The following is a 27,009-nucleotide window of genomic DNA, read 5'->3' as shown; positions in this document are numbered from 1 at the left end:
CACCATTGCTGGAGGCACTTGCAGACCAAAATAACCATGTTAATAACAAGATGGAGTCTTGTATTCAGAGGGGCTGTGGGGAGTAAGGTCTGTTGTCAGAATTCTTCTCTTTTATCACTATGACTTCCTTGAGATGTCACTGGCTCACCATCTGCAAAAAAACAGCAGTGATGTTTTAATAAATATTCATTTGGATTACATGGACCTTTGAGTAGATGTCTTGGACAGCACTAACCTCTTCCAAGGTCTGTGGCAGGTACAGTTGTTAATTAGAATGAAAAAAAAAATCTTTAATATTCCATAGTTAGAGGGATGAAACCAAGATAGGATGTAAAAGATGTAACACAGGAAAGCTTGCACCCATAACACCTTTGCATCACATTGTGCCATCATATTTTCTAGCCTGTTATACAGAAAAGGAGACCTGACAGTTTCATATCTTGCTTCAAAGCAAGGGCTGATACACCATGTTGCCGCTAAGCCCACATGTGCCACACACTCATTGCTGGGGGAAGAAAAAACATGGGGAAAAAAAAAGCCAAAACAATTTTATAAATGGTCTGTAGGGAGCCTGAATGTCTTTTGGTTTTAATTTGGTGTATATTTTTTTAACACCACCCTTTAGGAAGGCATGTGTAGTGATCATTATCAGTTCATCCATACACAGAGCACACAAAGGTATACTCCCCCATAAGTGTTGACCTTAAATTGTCTTTCTCTACATAGAAATGTCATGATCTTCATGAAGGAAACCTTTATTTGTGTAAATGAAAAACATGGCTTAACACACACAAATATACAGCAAATGTAAGTGTACTAATATTTGACATAATCTTGTAAGGAATTGCTGAAGCATATGCTAAAATTAATTTATCAACCCCCCTAGCTTATCACAAACCTGTGACTGCTTCATTTGCACTCTGCTTAATGGTCCGTCTTTCTCAGGACAACATATGTTACAAATCTCTGTAATTTCATGCTCTTACCTTGCAGACCATGCTTAAAGAAAAGGAAAAAAATAAGAAGAAAGAAGCATTTTCTCCTTTCTTTTAAATGTAGCTCTTATATAAGTGCTCGGACAGGCACTGTCAGCTCTGAAAATTCAAGATTAATCAAGCAATTAAGAATTGATATCTAGTGAGTTATCATGACTGGAAATGAGAGATGCTGCATTCATTTTAGCTCTGCAAGAACCCAAAATAGCTAACCTGATTTTTATGGACAGCAAGATCTTAAATCTTATGGGGAGAACAGTTACAATTCCTTCTATTAAAGTGGTTCCTTCAGAACCCCATCTACTCATTCCTTAGCAAAGGGCCAGTCTGTACAGAGGGCCATGCTGGAAGAGCTTCAGATTCACACCCTGCCTTTACCTGAATGAGTCTGAAAGTGTACAGAAATCCCAAGAGAGCCATGATGAAGTTTTGCATTCTCTCCCCCATGTGCCAGCACAGCATTACACTGCACTGCTTGAATAAACAACCCAATTGAGCAGGAATTACATCACTTCAAAACTGTGGTTTCCTTTAAATATTAAAAAGAATGGCAAGCATTTCCATTCACCTCATTATCAGCATTATCACCTCTCCTCACACCTCCTTCTCCAGCATCTATTAGATGTTGTGATGGTAGGGACTTCCCTGCCTCCTTCCTTGGGAGCGGAGAGAGCCTTTGCAACTCAGCTGCAGTCATTTGCTTTCCTCTCCATGAGCTCAGGAACTTCTTCAGCAGTCAGAAAGACTTCATGGGTTGGATGAGCAACAACTCAGCACATTCCCTCTGTAAACATGTATTTGGAGAATTACAGCATACATATTTGGACTTTCTCTGGTAATTTGGATCTGATGAGCTTTCCTTATTGTCAAAATGATGGATGCCTCTGTAAAAGAGAGGAGTAACTTCTTCTGCAGCTTTGCTAGCTCAGCTAGGCAGATGCAGGTCTGATTGATACCTGCACGAGAAATCAAAAATGAAAAGCAAAGTGTGGCATAACCCACCAGGAAGAAACTTTATTTTCCCCTAAACTATAAGTATCTCAGCAGCTCTTAGCCAGCTACTGGCTCCTTCCTGGACAACCTGATAGAATTAAGAACACAGAAACCTGAATTCTGTTCCAAACTTCACCTCTGATGCTCTGATGCTCTTGGAAAAGTCACTTAAGCTCCTGAGTCTCCATTTTTCCCATGCATGAAGCTGAAATGACATACTGAGCCTTGCAAGAACTTCTGAAACCTCTGATTTTAATAGTACATGTCAGTGCCAAAAGCACCATTACGGGCATTACAGCACTAATTCTCTCACAAGGGAGGGAAGCTCACTGTGTCACAGGTATTTTGGATACAATTATTACCCATGGAAGTGCTCAGATATCATTGCACAAAATTGTAGGCAGATGAATCTTTCAGATGGGATAGAAACCAGAGGCCCTGACAGGTTATTAAAAGACATAACGTTTTGAAGAAGCCCATATGTTAGCTTTTTCATGTTCACCCTGTTCCAATTTGGATAATTATGCTCTAACTCTTTAAAGCAGGGTGGCTGACCTGCCTGGCCCTACCAGCTGTATATCCAAATCTTCATGTGGCCCAGAGTGATACAACACAACCCACATATTTCAAAAAGCTGAAGGAAAAGAGGAGCTCTAGGAGAGGTTCATCAGCTAGTAAGAAAGATTTCCTCCTGGAACAGGAGCCCTCCCCTCCTGCTGAAATAGTCCTTCTCTGAGAAGCAGCTTCTCCATGTCACTTCCCACAGGAACCTGCTAGTACTGTCAGGGCACCATCACACTTTGTCCCCAGGCAGCTGCACAGTGGCAGCTCTGTGATGCACAGATGCTGTGAACATTGAAGATTCACAGCTCGCAACACATTCCAGCAGTTTACAGGCCTAGTTATTAATAGTGAAGGACCTAGTGACATACTAGTTACTAATAGTAATCTGCATTTCTACTTTATCATGAAGAAAGAAAAACATTTCATCCCTCACAGTAAGTGGAGCCTGGCTTGTCTGAGGATCAAGCAAGAGAAGAACTGAAGGTTCTCATTCTTCTCTTGGAGATCACTGGTGCTCTCTGAGCTGCTCCTTTTCCTTTATAAACTCTCAATGATAATTCACTGTGCATTGCACATCTTGACCACCACAGAATCCCAAAACACATAAAAGAGCAATATCTGAGCCTTCATCAGTTTCCTGACATAGTAAAGAAGAGAAGCAGCATATGGTGCAAGGATTTTTTTTTTCACCACAGACACACAGTAAATTTTCCCGAATCCAAAATAAGATTCTTCCAAATGGTGAAAAGTAGTGGCAATTCCAAACAACCCCCAACATCTGGCTAATTTTGCATTTCAAATGCCACTCTTGACCCAGTGATGGTGTCAGCAACCACTCTCCTGTCCCTCACATGGGCAGTCCTGTGCCAAGACATTGGTGTCTGATGAAGCAATTGCTCCAGACACAAAAGAGGGATGCAAAAGAGGGGAGCCTGTCCTGTCCCCATCTCTTCACAGGTGTTGGTGGCACCTGGGCCATGGTGCAGACCTTTGAGGAGTGTCAGAGTCACCAGCCCCAGGGGTAGAAGACAGTCATGGCTGGGGATGTTCTACGTGGCTATAGCTGCCCACCCCGGGGAGTCTGTGGTCTGAGGGTTACTAGGGAAGCTGGCGGGGGCATGTGGGCACGCAGGGGACAGGAAAGAGAGCAGAGAGGACCTAGGGCACCATCTGGTGGCTTCACTCACTGCCTTCCCTAAATCCTTGTCTCACAGGGTCATAATATGGCCTGGCCAAGGGCTGAAAGAACACCAAGTCTTCCCAAGAGACAGCCCAGCTGGAACAAGAGACCCCCGCCCTTGGCCCAGACTCGCACACCTGTAGGGCACTGCTGGGTAGGACAGCAGTGAAAACCAGAGCCATAGTAACCATTTTTCTTGGGTGCTGTTCAGTCAAGCACTTCCCTCGATAAAGAACCAGCCCTAGCTGGGTATTTAGAGATGATTTGCAGTAGACACACCCCTGAGAAGGCTAAAGAAGAGAAGACAGAAGTAATGAAGGAGAACACTTTGGACATGTGTTTCGCTGGCGTTATCCACCACAGTAAGGTCTTGTCTGCAGATAAAGGCAAAATATAGTTTGCACTGTTTCATATGACAAACCAGTACCCATGCAAGAGCTTGTCCTCTGCAGAAAAAGATCAAATCAACAAAACTCTCAAGTACACCCTGGGCTTTGCCTTCTCAAATAAGGATTTGCTGTAAAGCATTACAAAAGAGTCCATTTAAAGGGAATAGATGACCTCAGTGTCACCAACACCCTTTGTAGCAATGCACTCCCAGGACCAAAGGCTCATATCTGGTGAAGAGGGCAAAGGATCCTAGTCCTAACACAGCACCTCCTTTAGAAGAAGGCAGGCAGTGCATTTCCACCTCACACCACTGCTTACTTTGATAACAGGTCTCCACTTCCCTGAAATCCTGTCAATAGAAAAGGATAATTCAATACCTGGGAATCAAATGTTATACCACTACCCGGGAGTCTGCTCTGTGCGTAACAGCACCATGCTGGGGGAAGCAAGCGAAGCTGAGGACCTTAGAGACAAAGTTTTAAACAGGAATCCATTCTCAGCCTTCAGTTTAAAGCAAAATGTATAGGGTGAACACAATAAGCCAGTCACTGCTTCTCACATTTGTGGAGCTGGGGAAAGTGATCCATAATTTCCTTTTTTTTTTTTTTTTTCCCAATTGCCTAACACTTAGAAATGAACACATTTCCTCTTGCTAGTAGCACTCATTTTTTGCACCTATTCTCATGGGCCACAGAGCCAGGTAAGACAAAAAGACCAAATGACAACAAAAAGATCAAGTGACTGCCTTTTCCCTGAACAAATCTCAGCTACAAAGTAGCTATACCAATATTATATAAATTATATTTCATAGTCTCTCCTACCTGTGCCTTCAGGCATTTCCCCATACCACTTGAAAACATCCCTGCTCTCACAGCCTTCTGCTTTATGCTTTTCTCTCTCACACAAGCTGTTGCTGCTGCGGCTGCCCATAGTGCATAAGAAAGTGATTTTAGGTTGTGACTTCATAGCTTTAAACTTCCTTTTTCTCATGCAGCAGCCTTTTAGCCTTCCTCACAGGACCAACCTAAAAGCCATTGAAATCAACACAGCGACCCCCACCCCGATTTAGACAAAGTTTGGCACACAGCCCAAATCCTCACATTTGCCAGTGTTTCTAAGAAATTTTCACTTTTCACTTAATTGATCAGAACGTGGTGTGATTCTTCCAGTACTTTAGCACTGACTGTTCTAGAATAGCACTTTCCATTCCAAATACTGTTCTTTCTCTCATGTTTTATTTTAAACAGCTTCAGCTTTTTAATACATAGAATTGTTCAGGCATAAATGTAAGAAATATGCTACTTAAAAAGGTAACAGAAACACAAGACAAATCAGCTCACTGCAAAGAGAGATTCTTGCCAGAAAATTTCCAGTAGCATCCAGTATTTTTAACATTTATAAAATTTAAAAAACAAAACACAAAGCCTAAGCAACATTATTTTGAAAGTTTTTACTTTTCATCTAATTCACCAGCATCTGCTAAATATTTTATTGCCATACTGCAACATATTTATAATTCATCTCATCATTTCTTCAAATTTGTTAAGGAAAGAAATTATTATACCTGTACAATCCTCTGTAAATTCTTCTGTGAACACAAATATTTCCTGGTCATATTAGTAAAATGTAAAACTTTTTACTTCAAAAATATTTATAATTGTTGTGATCACTTAACAAATTATAAATGGATTTAATAAGACATGCTGTCCATTCATTGCCTTTTCTGAAATGAATTCCTCAGCACTGGGAAGAGAAAAAGCATTTTTCTGTGGTTAAAGAAAGTCCAAATTGCATGTTTGAAATCTTTTCTAATAAAAAGAGCAAAGCAATAAGCGGATTATCTCTTTAAACATAGTATAGGAAGGTTGGAGGCCCCAGAGACATTTTCCACAGCCTCTATCTCTGATACATAGCAACATTATCTTCAGCTAGAGAGGGTCCTATGACCCTGGAGCTCAATTTTAATTTGATCTTCTTTAAAGAGGTTTCTACAATTCCTCTCAAGTTATGCTGCATATTCTTATTTGGGGTTGGTTTTGTTTGGTTGTTATTTCGTTGTTGTTTTTTAATATGAGATAAAACAGCCTCAGCTTTTTGATCTGCTGGTTTGATCATGTTATACAGCTATTTAATGTAACTCCTTCCCTATCAGAACCAGAATATGCATCAGCACAAATGGTAGGCAAGTTCCAGCTGATAGGGGAGAAAGAACTTGGACAGCAAATTCACTTCTAAGGCCTTTCTCCTCCTTCCTCCAGTCGTTCTAAGTTTCAGAACTGATCTCCCTGGCCAATAATGTATGGTGGGGGGGTAAAGAGCTTTACAATCTCTACAACAGCCAGCTGAAACAAAGGCAAACCGACTGGTTTTGGTGGGGCAGAGGTACCATGCCTGCTCCCACAGAGGCTCAAAATCCCAAGTGATAACAATGCCCACTGCCAAGAAGAAAAGGAAACTGGTGAGCTCCCATTGGACTTCTGCAGGCTGGAGCCTGGCCCCAGACCCGCCTGGCTTATGCAGCCCCAGCAAGGGACTTTCCTCACGTTCCCACCTCCTTGTTCCTCTTTCTTGTTCTGGAATGGGCACTGTCACTGAGACATGTTGTCAGGAAGGGATATTTTCTCTGTGTTCCTTTTCTCCACCTTTATCTCGGTCAGTGCATCCAGTCCTCACGGTGTTCCGCTGATATTGCTGAAGGGGAAGCATTTTCTTAGAGGCACTGATTTGAGTCGCCCCAGTAAGGTCGCAGCAGGCATCTGTGACTACTTGATGGGATTAGCAGATTATGAGAAAGCCTGTTTGCTGTGGGGTTCCTGAGAATGGGAAATGGGCAGGTGGATGCTTGGATCTGATTAAATTATGCATGAAGTCCTGTTGGCCATTTCGGCAAAGCCACAAGCACAGGATCAGATGGGCGGCTGCAGGTCAGGATCAGAACATCAAGCCAGCAAGCAGGGAAGTCTCTGGATTGTTCTACCACTTGCAGAGGATCAACAGTTAAGTATTTCAGCCGGGGCAGGTGAGAGAAACCTTCACAGATTGCCCATTCCCAAGATAAGTGCTTGACAAAAGCAGCTTTTCTTTTGCATCAAACAGCTTTGCTGCAAAATAGCTTTGCTGCATGAATGCAGACTGAGCCCCGAGGGATTTTAACAGATACATTCTGTTGTTAATGAAGGGCAGTTTAGAAGGGGCAGAGGGCTCACAATTCCCTCGTGGTTGTGCTCTGAAGTCAGGGTGGATCTCTCCAGGTATCTGCATCTCAGCAGGGATGTAAGAGAGTAGCACTGCCATACAGAAAGATGTCTGGTCCACATAGGGTCAGGTATCTTCCCTGTTAGATATTCTCATACAATGTATCAGAGGATTCTTCTAGAGTTTCTTGCTTCTTAGGTGTCTGCAGAATGATGAAAAGGAGAAAAAAAATGAAGGAAAATTATTCAAAAGATGATTAATTAATTCTTAATAAGCAGACACTGACGTTTGTTCTGTTAGAAATGGCTATAAGTGATCTGCTGAAACAGAAGCCACTACCGTGAGAAATGCTGCTCCACCAGAGACTAACGTGACTAATCCCGCCCAAGGGATAAAGATGCCTCCTTTACTAGTCACTCTTCCCCAAAAAAACTGTCAGACAGGGAGGGGAGGGAAAATTGGACTCAGTAAGAAAATAAATCACTTGGGATTCTGTGAAGGAGGAATTCCCTGACCTCCTCAATCCTGTTTCTTCAACAGTCGAGTCTATTCCTCACGACCGTTCCTTGTGTAGACAAGGCGCTGACAGACTGATATTTTAAGTGCTGTGTGGCACAGGCCTGCTGTAAGCAAGGTTACACAGCAAGCAGCTAAAATGCCACCGGCTGAACTAAGCCCTACCTACACTAGCATTTTCTCTGTTGCCACCACCAAAGGGAAACACTACAAAAGTGCTGAGTGGAGGCACCTCCAAAGCATGCAGGATTAACCCCTTGCTATCCAAACTGGCCAACGGTCCAGAGTGACAGCATGTAAATGCTCTTTTCCTGAGGCTTTCTGCCCTGCTTCCCTTTACAGCTCCCCCTCAATTGTGCAGCCTCCCACAGCAAGGGTTGGGCTGGACCCTCTGAAGCACAGTGAGCCACTGTTCAGCAATCTCAGCTCCCACTCACAGGCCAAACCCACTAACCCATAAGTCTCACTCTTAGGGAAAACACCCTCCTATATTCTGGCAAAGACAGCTGGAGGACAAGTGTCTCAAGTGGTCACAGCCCAGGATGACTGGGGGAAGCTGATCAAAGTGCTTGCAACCATAGTGGATAGTGCAAACTCTCCGGTGCTGAGCTCATGGGATCCTGCCACTCACACTTCCCTTCCTCCAGACCAGCAAAAGAACTGAGGACACTTGGAGTTGTCTGCTCTCACTGTGAGAGTTCATCCTATCCCCTCTCTGCTTTCTTCCCCTCTCTTTCTCCCATCTCTGCTTTGACCTCTACCCCACCCTGGCCGGGGCTGCCAGTGCCAGAACCACTCACACACAGATATTCCTCTGCTGTTGCTTTGTTGCTGCTCTGTTTTACAGACCCTCTGTCCCTCCAAGCAGCAGTTGAATGGTGTGGGCCACACACAAGCAACTCAGCACAGCCTAGACAGCTCCCTGGTGGGGAAAAACCCCACACATACTTCATCTTACCATCCAGACTGAATAATTTCAGAGGGAGCAGCTGGTAAAGGTATACAGAAGAATAAACAGGATCAGAAAGAGGGCCCCTATCCAAATAATTCAAAATGCAGCAAAACACATATGCAGCGATGCTGTCTTTTCCAGTGCATCATATAAGACAAGCCCATATAGAACAACCCATCCTTCCCCTCAATAAACAGGAACCTGCCACTGCTATTGCTACCACCACCATGGCGGTGTCACAGCAGTAACTGCAGGAGGTCAGTGGACATGGGACCAGAGCACACAACAAGTAGCTCTGACACAAAGGGGGCTGCTTGATTTTAGACCACCTTTTCCTAAAAGGTGGGAGTTGTGAAAATGTCTCAGACACATGTCCTTCATGAAAGAGAGGGCTGGTGCAATCAAGGAAACTCTCCCCAGTAGAACATTAATGGGAGAGAGCAGCAGATGTTTTCCAGGAACATCTTCTAGCATTGGAAGAGGATATATTTTTTTAAGCAGATAGGAGGTCTGGAGAAGAAAAGAAAAATTAGGTTCTGAGGACAGGAAGGAAATGTCCCCTGGGGTGCCTGATGCAAGTTTTGTCCATATGAAACAGCTGATGCCTGCCAAAGGCAGGGTAGAAGGCTCTGTGGGCCTCTTATCTGCTTCATGTGGCCCCTACAACTGATTTACACCTGCATATTCCTAGTTGCCTCTATTTTCACTATGAGTGAATTTAGTTCCTTGTCTCTCACTCATAATTCTCAGCTCAACAAGAAGATCCAAATCGAAAACATACCCATACTGCTTTTTCTTGAGCACCAGAGCTGACAGCAGAGATTGTACAAGCCCAGCCTCTGCTCAAACCATCTTTACTTCTGCTGCCATGAAATGGCTCTCAGGTGCTTAATGCTGGTGAGAGGAAAGTTGTGTTCAGGGTCTGCTGCTGGTGCACAGATTCCTTCAGCCCAGAGGATGTCTCAGCTGCCTAAATAATCTGGAAAGGGCAATAACAGGACCAGCACCTGCCCAACTTTTTATGAATGCCCATCTTGTTCAGAGGGAGCAGTCATGCCAAACCCCTCGGTGCCTTTCAGCATACGTCATACAGCAAAGCATCTGCACAAAACCGTGAGTGCCAGAACTGGTAGAGCTGCAGGAGCCAGGGTTCTGCTGGAAGAGAGAAGAGAGGCTACATATGCAGCCCAGCTGGTGAGTGCATGCCACATCTCATTTTCCCCTTTTGGTGGGACTGCAGACACATTTACTGCCTGCTAGGTCATGAGACTGTGTGGGGTTTCTTCCCCCAGGTGCCCAGGGCATATGGGAACTTTCCAAGAACATGGCCCCGGCCCTTACCTTCCCTGGAGGATTCTTTCTGTGTGATGGGTTGTGTGTGTTGTTCTCGAGGCTAGAATAGACATCAACTTGCTGCACATCCAGGCTCTGCACAGAGAGAGAGAAGGCGTCAAATAAAATATTAAGGTTTAAGATAACTAATTACCCACTGGATCGCTCCCCATATCATGGCTGACATTTTTTAGGGACCTCTGCCATCTCCAAAATTTTGAAGTTCCTGACCTTAACTTGGGCTAACAGAAAATCTTTTTCCCCTGAAATCCCTACAGTGCAGCTGCATCATCTTATTTTTTTTCAGGCTAACAGAGACAGGCTTTGATGTTGCCTGCCCTGTGTAAGGCAGTGGAGAAGAATGCCAATGTCCCTGCCTCCCTCTGCTCCAAAATTGTCCCAGAATGCGAAGTTGTGTGCACCAGGGTGACCACAGGCAAGAGGCGGTGCTCTGTACCACCTAAGACTGTTTAGGTGCCTGACAACCACAAGTTCTTGTTCATGATTATTCTGGGGACAAAGGTGAGAAAACAGGAGAGGCTGGGGGTCCTGAAGCACAGAAGCTGTCAGAAATGAACACACTTTCTGTTTATTGTCTGTGGGGTTTTTTTCTCCCAAGCCAGAACTCTCTTTTCTTCTTTGAGTGAGCAAAGAATAATAAAAAAAATCCATATACTCCCAGGCCCGCAAACATTACCATGGTCCCACTCAGCTACACAGAGAAACACACACACGCCCTGCACGCATATGCACTCGTTGTCCCCCAGGTAATCGTGTCACAGGAGATGCATGTCACTTTGAGTGATATTCCAGATCTGCCTGAAGGATCAAACATAACAATCATGAGGACTTTTCCATGTGTGTTTCAAGGATGACAGCAGGTTGCCAAGGTGGCTGTTTCTCTGGCAACAGGAAGATGGGAGGAGCTCTGGCTGCAAGAGGGGCAGATGGTATTAGTGGAGAGAGCGAGACACCCTGTAATGCAGTGAGAAGGATGAGTAAAACATGGAGGCTTCATTGAGGGCTGCCAATCACTTGAACCCTCATAATTTCATGCAGAGTTGCAAACACTCAGCACTTTTAAGGATCATGGCCAGCAGGACAGTGCTTTGAACAGGGCCAGAAGATACAGAAGCAGCACTGGGGAGTGAGTCTCAGAATAAACAGGCACTAAGACATGAGTTGGCCACAGTGAATGGGGCACTACATGGCTCTCACATTCCCACTGCTACTCTGGAAACAGTCAAATTATTTCACCTGTCTGCTTCCTGCTCCCAAAAACCTGCTTTGCCTACTCAGACATCCCCACCATTTGCACACACACATGTGCACACAGAAAATTCTATTTCCCCACACTTATTTTCAATTCTCTTTGTGATACTCACAGTGAGGACACAGTCTTATGTGCTGAGCTTCCAGAAGCCTGGCTCCATATCCCCTTGGCAGGACAGGCAGCCTCTTTCTCTACTCCAGTCTGAAGCTACTTGCAAGCAAGGTGTTTAACTGACAGAAAAGATTCCCTTCCCTCCACATGCCTTCTTCCCACGCAGGCTGTTAACAATGCTGGTCCTTTTCTGGTCAGTTGGAGAGCTGGTGTCTCCAACCACCATTTGCAAGTTAATTACTTTTACTTGGTCACTGATCACCTGCTACTGTCACAGTGAAGGCACACAGGCCACTCTCCTCCCTGCTGACAGATGCCTTCCTATCCCTGAGCAGCCTCCTGTCTCCCTCACACCTGGAAAAGCTCCTGTGCTCTGGAACCTGACTGCACCTGCACTGCAGGAGCTCTGTTTGCTGCTCAAAAAAGCTTGTTTGAAGTGTAAAGCAGATGAGGCAAGTCCCTCAGATTGTTATTTCCAAGCTGCTCATTAACTGAGCAGCTAAGCTGGAAGTCAGAGGATATACAGGTTTGGTTCTGGGCAGTGCAGTGAGGTAGAGCTACTCTACAACTGTAGGAGGACAGAGACGTCAAGGAAGGCAGTATAGAGAGAACAAAGTGGGTTCCCAGCTGCCCCCTTATTACCAGCCTTTTTGCTACCTTGTATGCTTTTCACTGCATACACCCCCAGGGACCACAAAATACATAGTGGCATGTGGAAGAACCACTGGGGAAGGTATTTTCTCCTAGGAATGTTCAGCAGGACAGCTTTGCAGAAGGTGTGTTAGGACCCTTCCCATACCAGAGATGAGCCTTGCTACCATGTAGGATAACACAGAGCATGTAATGAGCTGTGCCAGCCAGTTCCAACAGCATCTGTTACTTTGATGTCCAGTGCTGCCTCCTCTTGCTTCTGCTCCCAGCTTCAGACCTGCAAGGACACTGTGCTTCCCTGGCCTCATCTTCCTCCACCCAGACAGCATAGCTAGCATGTGCTGGCCTCCTGTCCAGCCCCTGATCTCTGACCTCCTTCTTAATCTCATCACTAGGAGTTACTTCTCACTTGTCCTTCCTTTTTTTCCTAGCCTTAGATTACCCCGATGCTGATCACAGATTTTTTTCCCTCCCCATGAATTAAGCACTGAGTTCAACACCCACCAATAGATTTTCACAACTCACCTCGTTTCAAACACAGTTTGCAGGGCTGAGTTTACACCATGCAGAGCCCCAACAAAATTTAGCTGTAGGGCACCAGAGTTCTTACTTAAAGGAAATAAGGTTTGTCAACTTTCTATTCCCTTCATCTGTCCTGAGGGCCCATCCAATGCAGGTTTCCATCCCAGGGCTCTCACCCTCCCGTGCCCATTATGCCTTGCAGGGCCATGCTCGCTGCTCTCCACATCACAGCCCCGCTCTCAGGGCCTTGTCTGGAGCGGGAGTTGCTGCTTCGAGCTTCCCCACTGCAGCAGTTGCTCCACAATAGGAAACTCCCGTGGGCAGACTCGTACACCCCAGCACGCAGGAGATGGTCCCAGGCTGTTTGCAGCCCTGCCAAAGAGGGCCAAGCCACCTGCCCTGCACAGCAGGCTGGCCAGGAGCCCTGAACAGCTGGTGTGTGGTTAACAGGCTTCACAGGAAGGCTTCTTGGGCCAGGTCCATAGGGCTCCTGCAAGCACAGGGGCTCAGCCAGCTTCTGGGATTGCCTGTGCCTAAGGCTGGCTCTGCTGGCTTGCTATATTAGCCTTAGTGGAGCCTGAACAGAATAACATGATGAAACATGTAATTAAGATGGAGCTAAGGATGCATGACGAGGCCGACTGAGCGAGAAATGGATTTGATTTTTTTTTTGTCTCCTTGCAGAAACCATCCACTTCAGCAGGAATCTACCCATTTGGATTTTTATAAGCCTGAATTAAAAAGAAATTACTTGATACAAATGAAAAGGTTTATAACCTGCAACCTCCTTTACCAAAGCATTGCCTTTTGCCTAGAATAAACATATCACGTACAATACATAGTGCTCTCTTTTAAACTGCTACTCCAAAAATTAAAGTGGTGCAAAACAAAACGGTGCCCCCCACCCAGAGTAAGAATGAGAAGTGGCAGGCCCATCCTCTTGTAGGTATCTGCCCCTGATCAGGTCTCCTGCATCCCTGGCAGAGCTTTGCTCCTCTCTGTAGTACATTCTCCAGAGCTTCGCTTTGTTTAGTTTAAATGATTTAGTTTTAATGCAGCAGAGCTCACAGGTTGTCCTTGGAGAGACTTTTCCAGCACTTACAGACCTCACAGACAGAAAGGTTTCCTAGTATTCAGGCAACATCCTTTTCTACTCACTTTCATTTTATTCCTCCTCGTTGGTCTCACAAGTCACAAGAGGAAAAAAAAAAAAACCAAACCCTTCCCTTCTTAGTGGAGCAGCCATCCCATGGGAGTAAAAGGAGAGAAAGGAATCCATATAACATGGAGCTGGACAGGTTGTAAATGGGATTAGGAGTCATGGTTTCTTGAGGTAGCTGAGGTCTAGGCCTGACATCTCAGGGCAGTCACTTCAATCCTACTACCTATGACACTGTGGCTACTGGACTCGAGGAGTGGGAGCAGTTTGGGAAATGGAAAAGGAGATCCTATACAATGAAAAGAGAAATGCTTAAAAAAAGAAACTCCCTTTACTTTCTCCTTGCCCATTTCCCCATGCTAGCTAGTGTGTCTGCTCAGGACTGCAGTAGTCTGTGACACTGACACCAGCGAAGGTGCCACAGCAGAGGCCCAAAACAGCTGGGGGTTGGCCAGGGCATCATGTCTCCGCCCCTTTCCTGAGGCATCATTCTCCAGCTGGGAAGGGCACGCCCTCATGACACTCTGCAGTACAAAGTGAGGCTGGGAATCCTTCTTCCTTCCTGACTTTTGGAGACCCTTCTACCTCTTCCACCAGGAACCCTCCCAGGCCCCACACTCGCTGCTCTGTGCTGCTGGCAGAGGGAAAGGTGCTGCACAGCAGGGCATGGGGCAAGGCTTGGGCACTGGGGAGGCCGTGACTGGGACTGGGATGGAGACACACCCAGTCCTGAGAGAAGCTAAGCAGGGCAAGGTCACCAAGACCAGGCTGGTATGAAGGTATTGCTTATGATTCAAATCATGACACATGGTCTGTACCATGGCAGGGAAAGGAAGGGTTGTACCGTGAGGTGGACAGAAGAGATGAAGGGTGATTCTGGTACTCACGTCATAGACAGGAGGTGGTAGTGGTGGTGGGCTGGCTGAAGGGAGCTGTGTTTCCACCTTCTGTCTCAGAATATTTGGCTGGTTCCTTCTAGGGCACAACACCTGCTCAGGATAAGACACCAAATGACACATTTGGAGAAAACCACATGTCCCTCCCCAAAGCTAAAATGAATACCAATGTCATATCAAAGCCAGCTGTTTGCACACCTCCTGAATCCTTCCACAAGAAAAGAGTGTTGGTAGTGTCTGTACAACACATGCTGGTTACTTTCCTCACTACATGGTTAAGTGTAGAATCCAGTGACTTACACTGGAAAGGAGAACTGGGGTCTGTGTGTACATATAAAGCACTTTCAGCACTGAAACCTTACTGGCTGAAAGGTGTAAATATTGAGCAGCACGAAACAATGCTACAGGACAGGGAGTAAAGCGGGGCCTTTTCTGCCTCTCTGCACTGGTCATAGTGCAGAGAGGAATTTCAGAGAGGCAAAATGCAATTACTTTTATCAGGATTTGGCAAGGAAGCTTTTCCTAATACAGAGAGTCTACAGAACAGCACCAAACAATCATTAATGGTGACATTTAGTCAGTGATACATGGATGCACAAGTCCAGCATGGAGTTGAAGGAAGAAGGTCCCTTCATCTGAATGTTTCTTGCATCAAATGAGTTCTCCTTGAACACATTCCATTCACACACAGATAAGGGTTAGCCCTGCTCAGCAAGCAAGAGAAGAGGCAGAAAAGGCAGAAGGCTTTGCTAAGTATCTCTGTTCTAATTCAGAAAGAAGTGGGATGATTATATTCACATCACATGAAAACGACAAACTGCTTTCCAGTCCATTAGTAACTAAGGAGGATGCTAAATAGCTTCTCTTAAAGATAAACATTTTTAAACCAGCAGGTCTGAGCAAGCTGTGGTGAGAAATATGGGCTGTGTTCTGCAGGAGGGCAAATGTAATGACTGCACAATCTCTTCAGACCCCAAGGAGAGGCCATAAGTCTGAGATTCACTGGCCCACCTCAAAACCCAGAGGTGCCAATTGGTGAGTCGTGACAGTGCCTCCCCTCCTCATCCCCACAGAGATACTCTCTCTAGGCAAACAGAGATGGGGGCCTGTCTTCAGCTGACTCCCTTTGCCTCTTACACTCCTTCCCCCACATCAGACTGCCTGCAAGGTAAGCCTCACGAGATTAGCTGGGCTGCCAACTGCTGCCGTTCTGTTTTCAGCCTCATGATCTCTGACTGTGTGTGCTGAAACCTGATGCTCCTTGGAGTCGAAGGACTGTACACGCAGCACAGCCTCCACATAAAAGAGCATGCAGAGTCTGCTGTTGTGGTGGCAGAGAGCAGCTTCAAGGAGTTATGGGGCATGCTCTACCTAGAAACCAACAATCCCAAATTCCATTCTAGAAGACGTAAGGGTGTTTTTAAGCCAGCCTTGAGATCTCTGGAAGAATGCAGATGATGCTATTGGAACATCTGAGGGTAGCAGTACTAGAAACAGTTGTTTTCCCCAAACGACAGGGATTCCAATATCATGACTCCAGATGGTTTTTCCACAGGGTCCATCTCATCCAGATCTTCTAGTTCTGCTTTTGGCTTTTCTTCTCCCACTCTTCAAATCCTTTCTTCCCCACTCCTGGTATCCCCTTTGCTCTCAGCTCCCCAGATTCCCCTTTCTTACCCAGGAAGTCCCAACCTGGGACACTAGTCTGCTCATCCAGGGGCCTCTGGCAATCCAGTCTTAAGACCCTTCTAGTGCTTCCTCACACCAGATTCTAGTCCCAGCTTCCCCCCTGAGGCTCATTCTTCCAGCCTCACAGAACCACTGATAATGGAAGGTGTCCCTGGAGATTGTATAGTCCAATCCTTGTCCCTTTATCTTTTTTTCCTAGTTATTTGTAATTTTCACACAGACTTCTTTGGGATCCTTGTCCTGACCTTCCCGTCTCACTCTGTCTCTTAATGTTTTCTCTACCAAACAGATGCCCAAGGCTTTGGTCCCCATCCCCATCACAGTGCAGAGGTTTTTTTGCTACAGTGCCTGAGCTCAGGAATGCATCTGCAGTCTCCTTGAAAGAGTATCCTCCATCTTGAAAGAGGATTAGAAATAGGGAAAGTCCTGCCATAAGGGTTGTAACAGATTTGCTCGGGTGCACAGGACATTACTTGTCTAACTGGCCCCTTCACAGGGGTTTTAGACAACTGAACTGGTAAATTGACAAAAGCCATGACTGAATATGCACAAACTGCAATTTTCCAACATCCCATCACAAGGCCACATCTCCTTGAATATTCTCACGGCCAGCATACTGCTAGTGTGCCTTCTTGCCCTGTGTCAAATCCTTGCTCTAAAGCAGAGCATGCTGTAGTCAAAATGATTGCCAGAATTTCTTTAATGGGCAAATCACTTACTGGTTTTGTCTTTCCTATCATCTTTTCTTCTCAGAAAAACTGAACTTAAGAAAATAAACTGGATCAGACACCTAGCATGGAAAACTTCATCATGGGGACTTCCAATTCAGCCAAGTTAGAAGTAAATGGAATTAATTCCTAGAATGCATCAGGTATTGCTTTTTGTTTGGTAATTACTTGCCTTTCTTTTCCACAGAAGCAGAGCTGTTGCAGTGATGCTCAATACAGCAAGAAGCACAGTAAGGGTAACAAGGATTTCCCACCCATAAGAGGTATTTATGTATCCTGTATCTGTAAGAAAGAAGGCAAAAAGTTCACAGTGTGAGTGGAAGCTACAACCCTGCTGTATTTTTAATCCTGGAAAGAGCCTTGAGAAAACTAAAATACAGGAGTACAGAATATGGTGGCAGAAATGCACACACCCTTCAAAACATACTCGGACTGAACAGAGAGCAGGGTGCAGCTGCAGAATCACACAGAAGATGCAAGGTAAAAGCAGCACTGTTTCACAGACAGAGGTGATATGAGACAAGAAATTTGGTAGATAGAGGCTGGCAAAGGTCTTTTGTGATAGGAGCAAAAAGAGAGATGGTGGAACGCACACAGGCCACACGAACTGGGAGGATGGGTACTGTAGGCATCCTCTGACCAGTATCACAAAGCTACTTCATCACAGCTCTTTGCTTTACATTAACAAGTTCTTCATATCCAACAGTCATTAATGCACATCCAGCCAGTCAGCAGCATGCACATCCTTATCACTTTTCTTTAACATTCCTCTTATGTTGCATCAAGCTTTCCACTGCCTTCCAGTGTGCTCATTAACAGACCAACCAACTCCCTGTACCAAATGGAAAAAAGGGAGGCATGTCAGTGAGACCATAACCTGTTCGTGAGTCCCTAAAACTGAGCATGCTGAACCTATACGTGTGGTAACAGCAAGCACCCTCCTAATGAGTGACCTTATCAGCTGCCTCTGTCACACTGCTGAAGGACAAACCACACTGTCTCCTGAACACTGACACCTAAAAGCACTGTCTGACCCAGTGCCCAGGCTCCCTGAATAGATCCTGACTCCCATGCGGCAGGGCAGACATAAATTACTGCCTCTTCATATGTTCCCATCTATGCATTGGGAACAGCAGAACACCTGTGCCAAGTGCATTTTAACTCTGATGGCAATTAGTATTACACATAAAGCATTATTCCTACCTGACTTCACAGCATGTGTGGATAGAGAAAATGAAGAGCAAAGATCAGGTTTCCATAGCCAGATACAGCTGATTTTTAACCTCCTGCCCTTCCTTTCTGGTTGTTCACTTACCTCTAATAAGGACAAACACTCCCTTTCCCATTTTTTCGATATCATTCCATATGACCTTGCAGTAATACGTGCCAGTAGAAGAGGTGTTTTCAAGTGGCATGATTCTGTAGTCATAAGATAAGGCAGCAGTCTTATTCTCTTCTCCAGAAGGAATGACTACGTTTTCCAACCTACTATAGATAGACGTCTTCTGATCCAGTGAATTAATCCAGTAATAGGAGATTGAAAATCTGGTGTATTTCGGCATGTAAGGGAAGATGACTTTACAGGGGATGGATATTCCTTCCTCGAGCAAGGCAACCTGGATTGGAGGTTTCTGCTGTACATCGACATTTCCTCCTGTAAGGGTAATAATTGTTAGCAGTCACCTAACCTCACTTTTAGTAAGGAGAGGGTGGCTGCCCCAAAGACAGGACCACTGTGAAAATAACCATACACCAGGAAGCATGCCTGTACCATGCAGTGTTGGCCCTTGTCAGAAGCTGAGTGATTCAGAGCATGTGCCCTGTGTGATCTGCCACATCTCTTGGGTAATTGCTGTCTGATCCACGATAGCCTGCTGCATTCACAGGCTTCCCCTTTTCTCTTGTGAGCTTCTCCATACAACAGCAGCACGCAGAAAGACAGGAAATTAAGCAGGAAGTGAACTGATTTTGCAGTGGTGTATGAACATATTTACAGCAGGTGAATAGAAAGCAATTTTCCAAGATAAATGCTAGCTAGACATCTCCTGAAACTCCCAATGTATAAACCATGCTTGGGAATCTACGTGTGGCCATGTGATGGCTCTGGGGCAGCGAAGGTGTTGTATGCAAGCAGGCGTTATCAGTGCGACTGTATACTTCTGAAAAGCAAGTGAGGAAGGAGATTGCATATTCCATATAGGGGCCAGCACCAAGGCCATGAGAAATAAGCCACATCTTAATCACTCCAAACCTTTGCTGCTCTAAAATGGGAGCAAAGCACAAGCCTCAATGTTAGCTACAGGAACTATCTGCAGATCTTAAGTATTCATACATGACAGTATCTTAGGCAGAGTTGAGAGCATGCCCTTCATATGCTTCCTCCTAATACATACAAGGCAGTTTAAAGTGATCTATCAGTGTAACTCAGTAGACAATGATGTCAGAAGTTAAAAGAAAGGACAAATAAGATGAGGAACCACACCACAGTTCACTCGCTGTTTTGTTTAATAAAAAGGAAAAAACCTAAGAGTGAGCCACAGGCTAGTAAGGAAACTGGGGTACAGGACTTCTTTGGTTCCCAGCCAAATCTGGGTTTGGTATCAGGCAGTCTCTGGATCTATTTATTTGTCAACTGATATAACACCACATATAAAGCAATTTAAGAGGAGGCTCTTTGAGAAAGGGAACTGGAAACTTACAAGTCTTCTCACAAAATGAAGGATTCTTTCAGAGACATGAAAAGAGAAGAGGAAAAAAAGGCTAGAGAGAGAAAGTAGGGGATGGGCAGGCTTTTCCATTTATGCTTTTGATGGGATTCCCTGGAGTTCTGCATCTAAGAACAGGCTCATAACAAGGTATTAAAGCTGTCCCAGAGCACAGCCAGGCTTGCTTTTCTGTCACCATGGACCAACGCTGCATCACAACAGCAGTGTCACCTCAGCACAGCGGGAGCTGGCATTGGAAAAGCAATTCAGGCTTAGCACTGCTGAGTGCTGAGCACTGAAGATTCATGGTGGGGGACAACAATGGAGAGAGGGCACACCTACTGCCCAGAAAAGACTGCTGGGAAGTACCATATGTTAAGGGAAACTCTCTACAGATCACATAGCCAGGGACAACAGCCTGACAGTAAAGAAGAGCTTAGGTTACAACACCAGAGAAAGGCTCTTGGCTGTAAAAGCAACTGAGATACAGTACAGTCCTCAGGGACATACTCAGTCCTGTGTACACTAGTTACAATATTATGGAAAGGTGGTAACAAAATCCTGCAGACACTGTGGGAGTGATAACTCAAGTGTTTTATTCTGGGCCATATTTTTCAAAATAATTCATCATCCTTCTCCTCATCTCTACATAGCAGAACACACATGAATATTGTTTCTATATAAGATATAGCTAAGCACTACTGTAACAAAAGAGAGGAGAGATCCATCTTCTTGTATTATCCCAGAAGCCACTAGGTTGAAAAGAACATACCAAGGAAAAAGCTGAGACATTTTATTTAGGTTATCTAACCCTTCTCCCATATTCCCCCTTTCTTGAGGATTGACTCTCTTAGCTTTGAAATGCTTAAAAGACAGAAATAGCAGCAGCATGCAAATTCCTAGAGGGGATCTCTGGAAATTAGCAAAAGATAGCAGCTGGAACTGCTCTAATATGCAAAACATGAGAGTAAACAAAAGGTATTAAAAAGAAAATATTTGTTTACCTCCACACTGAAGCAACCAAAGAAACAGGAAGATGACTTTTAGATTTGGGATCATGATGGGGGGGTCAAAGGCTGTAAGAACGCAACCAGACACAAAGATCCAAAAGGCAAAGCAGGTGGGGGTTTGTCAGGTATTGTCATGCCAGGGCAGCTGGTTGATCTCCTGTTTGTGAAGGGACAGGCAAGATGTACACACACTGCATTTGGCAAGCAGTTCCTGGCAGATGCAAGCTCTTCTGCTTTTTGGTCAGACTCCTCCCCACACCAGGGTTGACTTCTCTGTATTACAACGATGGTGTTAGATCCACTAGCGGGTGTCCAAAGACTAAACCACAAGCACTTTAACACACAGAGTTTGCTTCCTGATGACTGTAAAGTATCACATGCATTTGCAACAAACTGTCACCTTCCACAAAGCCTGGGATCACCTGTTTTGCCTTCAACACAGAAAACCAGTATACATATGAGTAGTCAGTAAAGAGCAAAGGCTCTACTGTACCCCTGACTCCACAAAACAGCCCTCTATGGCCAACTTCTCCAGTAGGTCCCTTCAGAGGAAGGCACTCACATTCACAAGTGAGAACAGCCAGACAGCGAATTTGTCCCAACAGCTGGACCGTTTCAGATCCATACCATGCTGGCTCTGAATCAGCTTCACAATGCAGGCAAGCTTTAAGTAATCTATTGTAGGCAAATCTAAGGAGAGCCCTTTGAAGAAGAAAAAACACGTTTTGTGGGAGGCTCCTGCCGCCTATACTCACGAAGAGTCTTTGATTTTCAATGAATGCTTGTTTTTAGCTAAGACATCTGCAATGCAACAGCTGAGCAGCATCTGACTCATAAAAACTCCAGTGGCTGAGAGGTCTCCACTTCTCTTTAGGCAGCTTCCTCCTTTCACACTTCTTGTGAGACAATTGCACTGTCCACAAGAAAGCACTTTACTGCAACTTCAAGGGTGCCCATTCACATGGGGTGCAGAGACTGGTGGGGGATGGTCATGTGGGGAAAGACCTAAGGCAGTAGATAAGCCTGTAAGCTTCATGTATTCAAAAGCACTATCTGTTGTTTTATGCCTCCAGACTTTGTAGGAACAAGGTTTACTCCAAACAACCTTTGGTTTACAGCATTTTTCCTCCTGTTCAGCCTGGGACAGGTCCCCAGGAGGAAGGGGTCTTGACACAGGGGGAGGCATGTAGCTGCATGATGCCCAGGGACAGCTGAGAGCCCTGACAGACGGGGAGTAGAGAAAGTGTGTGGCTCTCCAAAGCTGGTGCAGCAGCTGCACTCCTCCAGGGAAGGTTTAGCTTAGATTAGCCAAAACCAACTCCTCTCCCCAAGACATGCTGATGTGAGCTGAACGGGGCTGGTCTCAGCTGGAAATCACTCCTCACAGGTCCTAATGCTGAGCAGCAAGGGCAATCAAAAGCAGTAACAAGACACTTGGGGCCCACTTGGTATTTCAGATATGGAGGCACAGATCAGGCAGCTATGGCTCTGGGGTCACAACGGTATTCAGAAGCCTGAACGGCATCTCAAGGTAGTTGGGGCAGGGAGAGAGAAGGAAGCAGAGGCTCACTACCTTCCTGTGGAAGAACTCCACTGAATAGTGAGGGCTTCCTCAGCTCTTATATCATGCTCATCCCCATGGTAGCACACAGCTTTGTAATTTCCAGTATTGATGTATTTCTAGAGGACAGAACATGCTGCTTCTGCCAGCAATGTGTTTTAACTGTTATCAGCATTTATCTGCTTCAGGAATTCAGGGTGATAAGTGGATTAAGTGTGGTAGGTTTGTAGGGCTCCTAGGTCAACATCATCCTTCCGTCCTTTCTGTTCTCTTCCTATAAACAATCCTGTTGCCACTCAAAATGCCAAGTCCTAGAAATATCGCTGTCTGGAATTAAAAAAAAAAAAAAAAAAAATTCTAGCATTTCAAAAGAGATCACACATAAGACTCAGCTGTGGGATTAAAGGCACAGCCAGGCCAGAAATACATTCACTGCTGGGATTTGCTATGGTAGAGCTTACTGAAAAGAAATGGCTTTGAAACGACTACCCAGCAGCTATTAACTGCGAGACAGGATGACATTCTGTTCCTTAGAGCCTAAAGGGAGCCTGAATCTTTGAATGTTAAATTCTAATTCAATTTGGTCTGGGGATTCTGAACTGAGTTTTAACCCTGGAGAAATAAATGGGAGGAAGATGAGGAAAATCTGGGGAGCTGCTATTACCAGCCAGTAGCAGGACTGAACTGATCGCCCCAAAACCTAGGTGGAACTAACCACAATACCTGTGCCAAAGGAAATAAATTAAAAAGCTCCAAAGGAATAGGTCATTGTATGACCTTCACTCATGCATTATACAGTACATTGGTGCATGTGAGCCAGTCCCTACAGCATGATGAGGAGAGAACAGCCTGGCCAGTTGTAAACCCACCACAGCACTGACTGGCCAGGACCTGTATGGCTTGGTCCTTCTTTTGATGCAGCGAATGCTGGCACTTCCTGAAATTAAATACAGGATTGGGGTAGATTCAAGCCAGTTTCTGCCTGTAGTTGAAAAGTGGATATTAATTTCACTCAAGCACTTTAAAAAGCCCACAATAGTGGCCAGCATTCCCAACAGTGAGGAAAAGCACATTGTTCCGGCATGCATGAACAACAAGTTTGGGCAAGTACTGCACCTACCAGAAGTGCCTGTTCACAGCTGTGTCCAATGTACACCCACAAGTCAAGGCACACACACGAGCCCACACATGCCCCCACACAGCCAACTCCAGGGAAAGCATTAATTCAAACAAAAAGGCTGCTGCTAGCCAAGGCAAAAGCAATGCTGCAGAGACCACAACAAAGCCTCTTTATTGCTGAAGCGTTTAACACCACAACCATCCAAAAGAGAAACACCACTTGGCACACAGAAAAGCTCCAGCAGCTCAGCGAGCCTGATTGCACAGAGCGCTTCGGAGCATTCCCCAGCACAGCAGCTCTGGGTTTGCTGCTTTGTCAGAGACCAGCTCAAATCCCCATGGCTGGAAAGCCAGCCAGTGGCAACATGTGCACCTCTGAGGATTCACAATCTCTTTGACTCATCTGACCCCAGACTCCAAGGCGTAGAGTTTCCCTCTGTCTGGCAGCAGGAGTGATATCAGAGCCAGCATGAGCAGGACTGTAGCCCTGCCAGCATTTTTACCACTGTTGTGTGTTGAGTGCCTCTCAGCAGGGCTGGATGATGCTGAGGTAAAAGCTGCCAATGCCCTCACTACATTTCTACCCACTGAAATGCTGTAGGGAAGAGAATTATCAGAGAATAAATGCTGATGGGAAAACAGAAAATTAGGGGTGTTGACACCACCATGGGGAAGGGAGGGGACAGTTCTCCAATTCCCTTTCACCAGCAAAACACGTCTGCCTTAGAAATCACCTACTCCTGCTTTTTCTCTGCTCACCTGCTGGAAAGATTCCCAAGGACTAAGTTACCACCACTGGCCTGACACACTCTCAGAGCCGTGCCTCAGACTCGCGGTGAATCCCACCCATTCTCCTTCATTGGCTCCTTTTGTGGCAAGCTGTGGCCAGCGGGAATTCGCCTGGTGGGAGAGCTTTGCCTACTCAGGGTGACACCTTCCAGAAGAACGTCTACCTGGCCGGGCCTGGGGGTGACGCGAGGCCAGGGCGGAGCGGGCCATGTTAGGTCCGCCTGATCCAGGGGGTTAAATCTTCCCCCGGGCAGCCCTCCCCGCCTCCTGCGGGAGGCTGAGCCGCGCACACCGAGCCCGGTCCGGCCGTGCGGCGGTGGCGGGGCGCGCAGGGACGGGCGGCGGCCGCTCCCGCCGACCCGCGCCCTCGCCCACAAGATGGCGCCGCCGCCCCGGCCGCCCCCTCCCTGCTTCCCGCACCCGCCCACCCACCACGGGCCCAGGGCACCGGGGGGCCGGAGGAGATGGAGAAAACGAGCGCAACTAGGATCCACTTAAGGCAAAATTAATGCTAATTAACCGTAATCAACAGCTCGAGGAACAACTTTTACTCGGCAAGCAGCAGATACTGCAGTCGCAGTTCGCCCGTCAGGCACGAGCAGCAGACAGCAGAAGACGGGGTGTGGAAAAGGAAAACGAAGCGCTCTGCCGCGGGTGTAACCCATCCCCGCTGTGTCCTGCCCTCGGCGCCGCTCTCTGCGCCACAGGTCACTGTCCCCGCAGCAGCCCAGCCCATCATCCCCCGCACGCCTCTTGCCCCACCACCGGACACTCCCCTCGCAGCCCTCTCTGGCAGCGGCAGCCGAGTCACTTCTGCTGGGCCCTTTTGGGGGGCAGCAGCCCCCAGCCGGGGGGCAAAGCACAGGGAGCTGCCGGCAGCATTGCCTCCAGCCCTGGCACTGCCTCCGCACTCACAAGCCATCTCTTCTATGCCGAGGGTGCTCTGGAAACTACCAGTGCTAGTGAGGAGCACGGTTTTATTATGAATGACAATTCTCAGCTTGCAGAGGCCTCTTGGCACCACGTGTGGGTGCTTCCCACCACAAGCAAAGCCCAAGTACCTATTTCATGCCACTGACCAGTGATGCTGCACTAGTTTAGGGGCTGGTAATGGTGTTCAGCTTGCTGTGGTTGCCTCAGCAGGAGCAGGCTCAAGAGTGTCCCCACAGCCACAGACTCGAACACCTCGACAGCCCCCATGGGAGCATGAGTACGGGAGTATCAGGCACACAGCCCTCCCACGGTCACAGGATATGCCACCAGCCCCTCAATGCCACAACCCGAACAGCCCAAACTTTCTCACATTAGCAGCAAAAATGCTGGGGGTAGGATGCTGGGCAGGAGCAGGGCATGCTGCCAGCAGTGCTCTCCTAAAACAGGAGTCCCTGAGCCCCTGCTCGCCAGCTGCATGCCTTGAGGTGTGCACATCAGGCTCTGAAACTGTGCTGAGTGAAGGGCTGTGCATCTCCCCTGCTGGGGGTGAAGGGGGGCAGGCAGGCAAGTTTGGCAGGTGCCGGGTCCTGTGCAGGGCACACACAGGGAGGATCATGTTGGACAAGATGGCAGCAGTTGCAGCGGAGCCTCAGGACTGGTTCCTGCCAGCAATGGCCTCGCCAGATGGCCCTTCTGGTCTTGTCTGTGCAGGAAAACTCCTTGGGCCTCAGCCCTGCTTCGAGCCAGCCAGCTGTGCCAACCCCAGCTCCCTGCAGCCTGGCAACAGTTCCTGACTGCCTCCAGGTACCCAAGCCTGCCCCACAGCTGACTCCAAATCTAAGCTCCTTCCCCCTGAGCTTGTTCAAGTCCCTGCACTCCCTTTCACCCAAACCACCTCATTCCCTTGCCTGCTCTTTCTCTCCCTTTTTTTCTGGCTTTTTAAATTTCTTTTTCCTTTTAATGTCTTCCCCTTTTTTGGTTTCTTTTCGGGACCCTTTCTTCAGCCTGCAGGAGCTTTTCAGCTCAGGACATTGGGAACTAGAACAGGCAGCACAGCTGCAGTGACCCTGGGAACCAGCATGGACCCCCACAGCGGACACTTGAGTGCACTCATGCCCTGCTCTAGATTGGTACAGCTTTCCTCATGCACTCCAGGATTCTGCCAGCTCTCAGGAGGAAAGCTGGGAAAGGATTAAGTAGCTAAGTATCTCATTGGCAAGTGAATATATTGTTTTTTCTTTCCATTAATTCCTCAACTTTGCTTTGATTGTGGACTGTGGAGAATGTGCAGGCTGATACAGCTGTAATAGCACACCCTCCTAGGGTGGAAAAACATAATTTTGCCACCAGGCCCTATTCTGGCTATGAAAACTAAATAAAGGATCCTGGCAAAAACATGTGCTGGAAGAACCACATCTCTGCTAGGATTTTTGCCAATACAGAAATGTGTTTCATTCTGTTTTCCTCCCTACCTCTGAATTTCCCACCTGCTGTCTACATTCCTGGCTGACAGAACTACAGGACAAGGACTTGTAGTTTTGACCTAATGCAAGAGAAACATCATTGAGTTTTGTTTTTCAAACCCTTACAGACCACTGCTGAGTGCACTGGGAGTATCCAAGGCTGCTGCAGGCTATGGGGAGACCTGGGAGGGGTTTTGTGAACCTCCCTGTGGGCCTGGAGGTAAGGCACTGAGCCTGAACCCACTCCAACCCCTCCAATGGAAGGAGGTCTCCCTTCCCTGGA

The 27,009-nt window shown here is 46.5% G+C and overlaps 1 protein-coding gene across 1 annotated transcript; it reads right to left on the bottom strand.

Moving 5' to 3' along the window:
• Positions 1-5,352: 5,352 nt before the first annotated feature.
• Positions 5,353-20,986, bottom strand: NFAM1 (NFAT activating protein with ITAM motif 1). Its single transcript, XM_053978943.1, has 6 exons — positions 20,856-20,986; positions 18,462-18,800; positions 17,319-17,428; positions 14,721-14,822; positions 10,127-10,213; positions 5,353-7,519 (listed from the first exon to the last, which is right to left on the bottom strand). The coding sequence occupies exons 1-6, from the start codon at positions 20,908-20,910 to the stop codon at positions 7,460-7,462; spliced, it is 753 nt and encodes a 250-aa protein (XP_053834918.1). The 5' UTR covers positions 20,911-20,986; the 3' UTR covers positions 5,353-7,459.
• Between the last annotated feature and the right edge of the window lie 6,023 nt (positions 20,987-27,009).

Source organism: Vidua macroura, chromosome 5, assembly GCF_024509145.1.
Source record: "Vidua macroura isolate BioBank_ID:100142 chromosome 5, ASM2450914v1, whole genome shotgun sequence".
NCBI classification, from domain to species: Eukaryota; Metazoa; Chordata; class Aves; order Passeriformes; family Viduidae; genus Vidua; species Vidua macroura.
This window is presented reverse-complemented; position numbering and strand designations above follow the sequence as displayed.

What these genes read in the sequence shown, in the direction of transcription:
- NFAM1 (XM_053978943.1), bottom strand. Translation starts at nt 20,910, where the DNA reads ATGATCCCAAATCTAAAAGTCATCTTCCTGTTTCTTTGGTTGCTTCAG. An exon ending in AGTGTTTGTCCTTATTAGAG is followed by an intron (nt 17,429 to 18,461) that starts GTAAGTGAACAA and finishes TCTTTCTTACAG; the next exon opens with ATACAGGATACATAAATACC. An exon ending in TACCACCTCCTGTCTATGAC is followed by an intron (nt 10,214 to 14,720) that starts GTGAGTACCAGA and finishes CTCTCTGTGCAG; the next exon opens with AGCCTGGATGTGCAGCAAGT.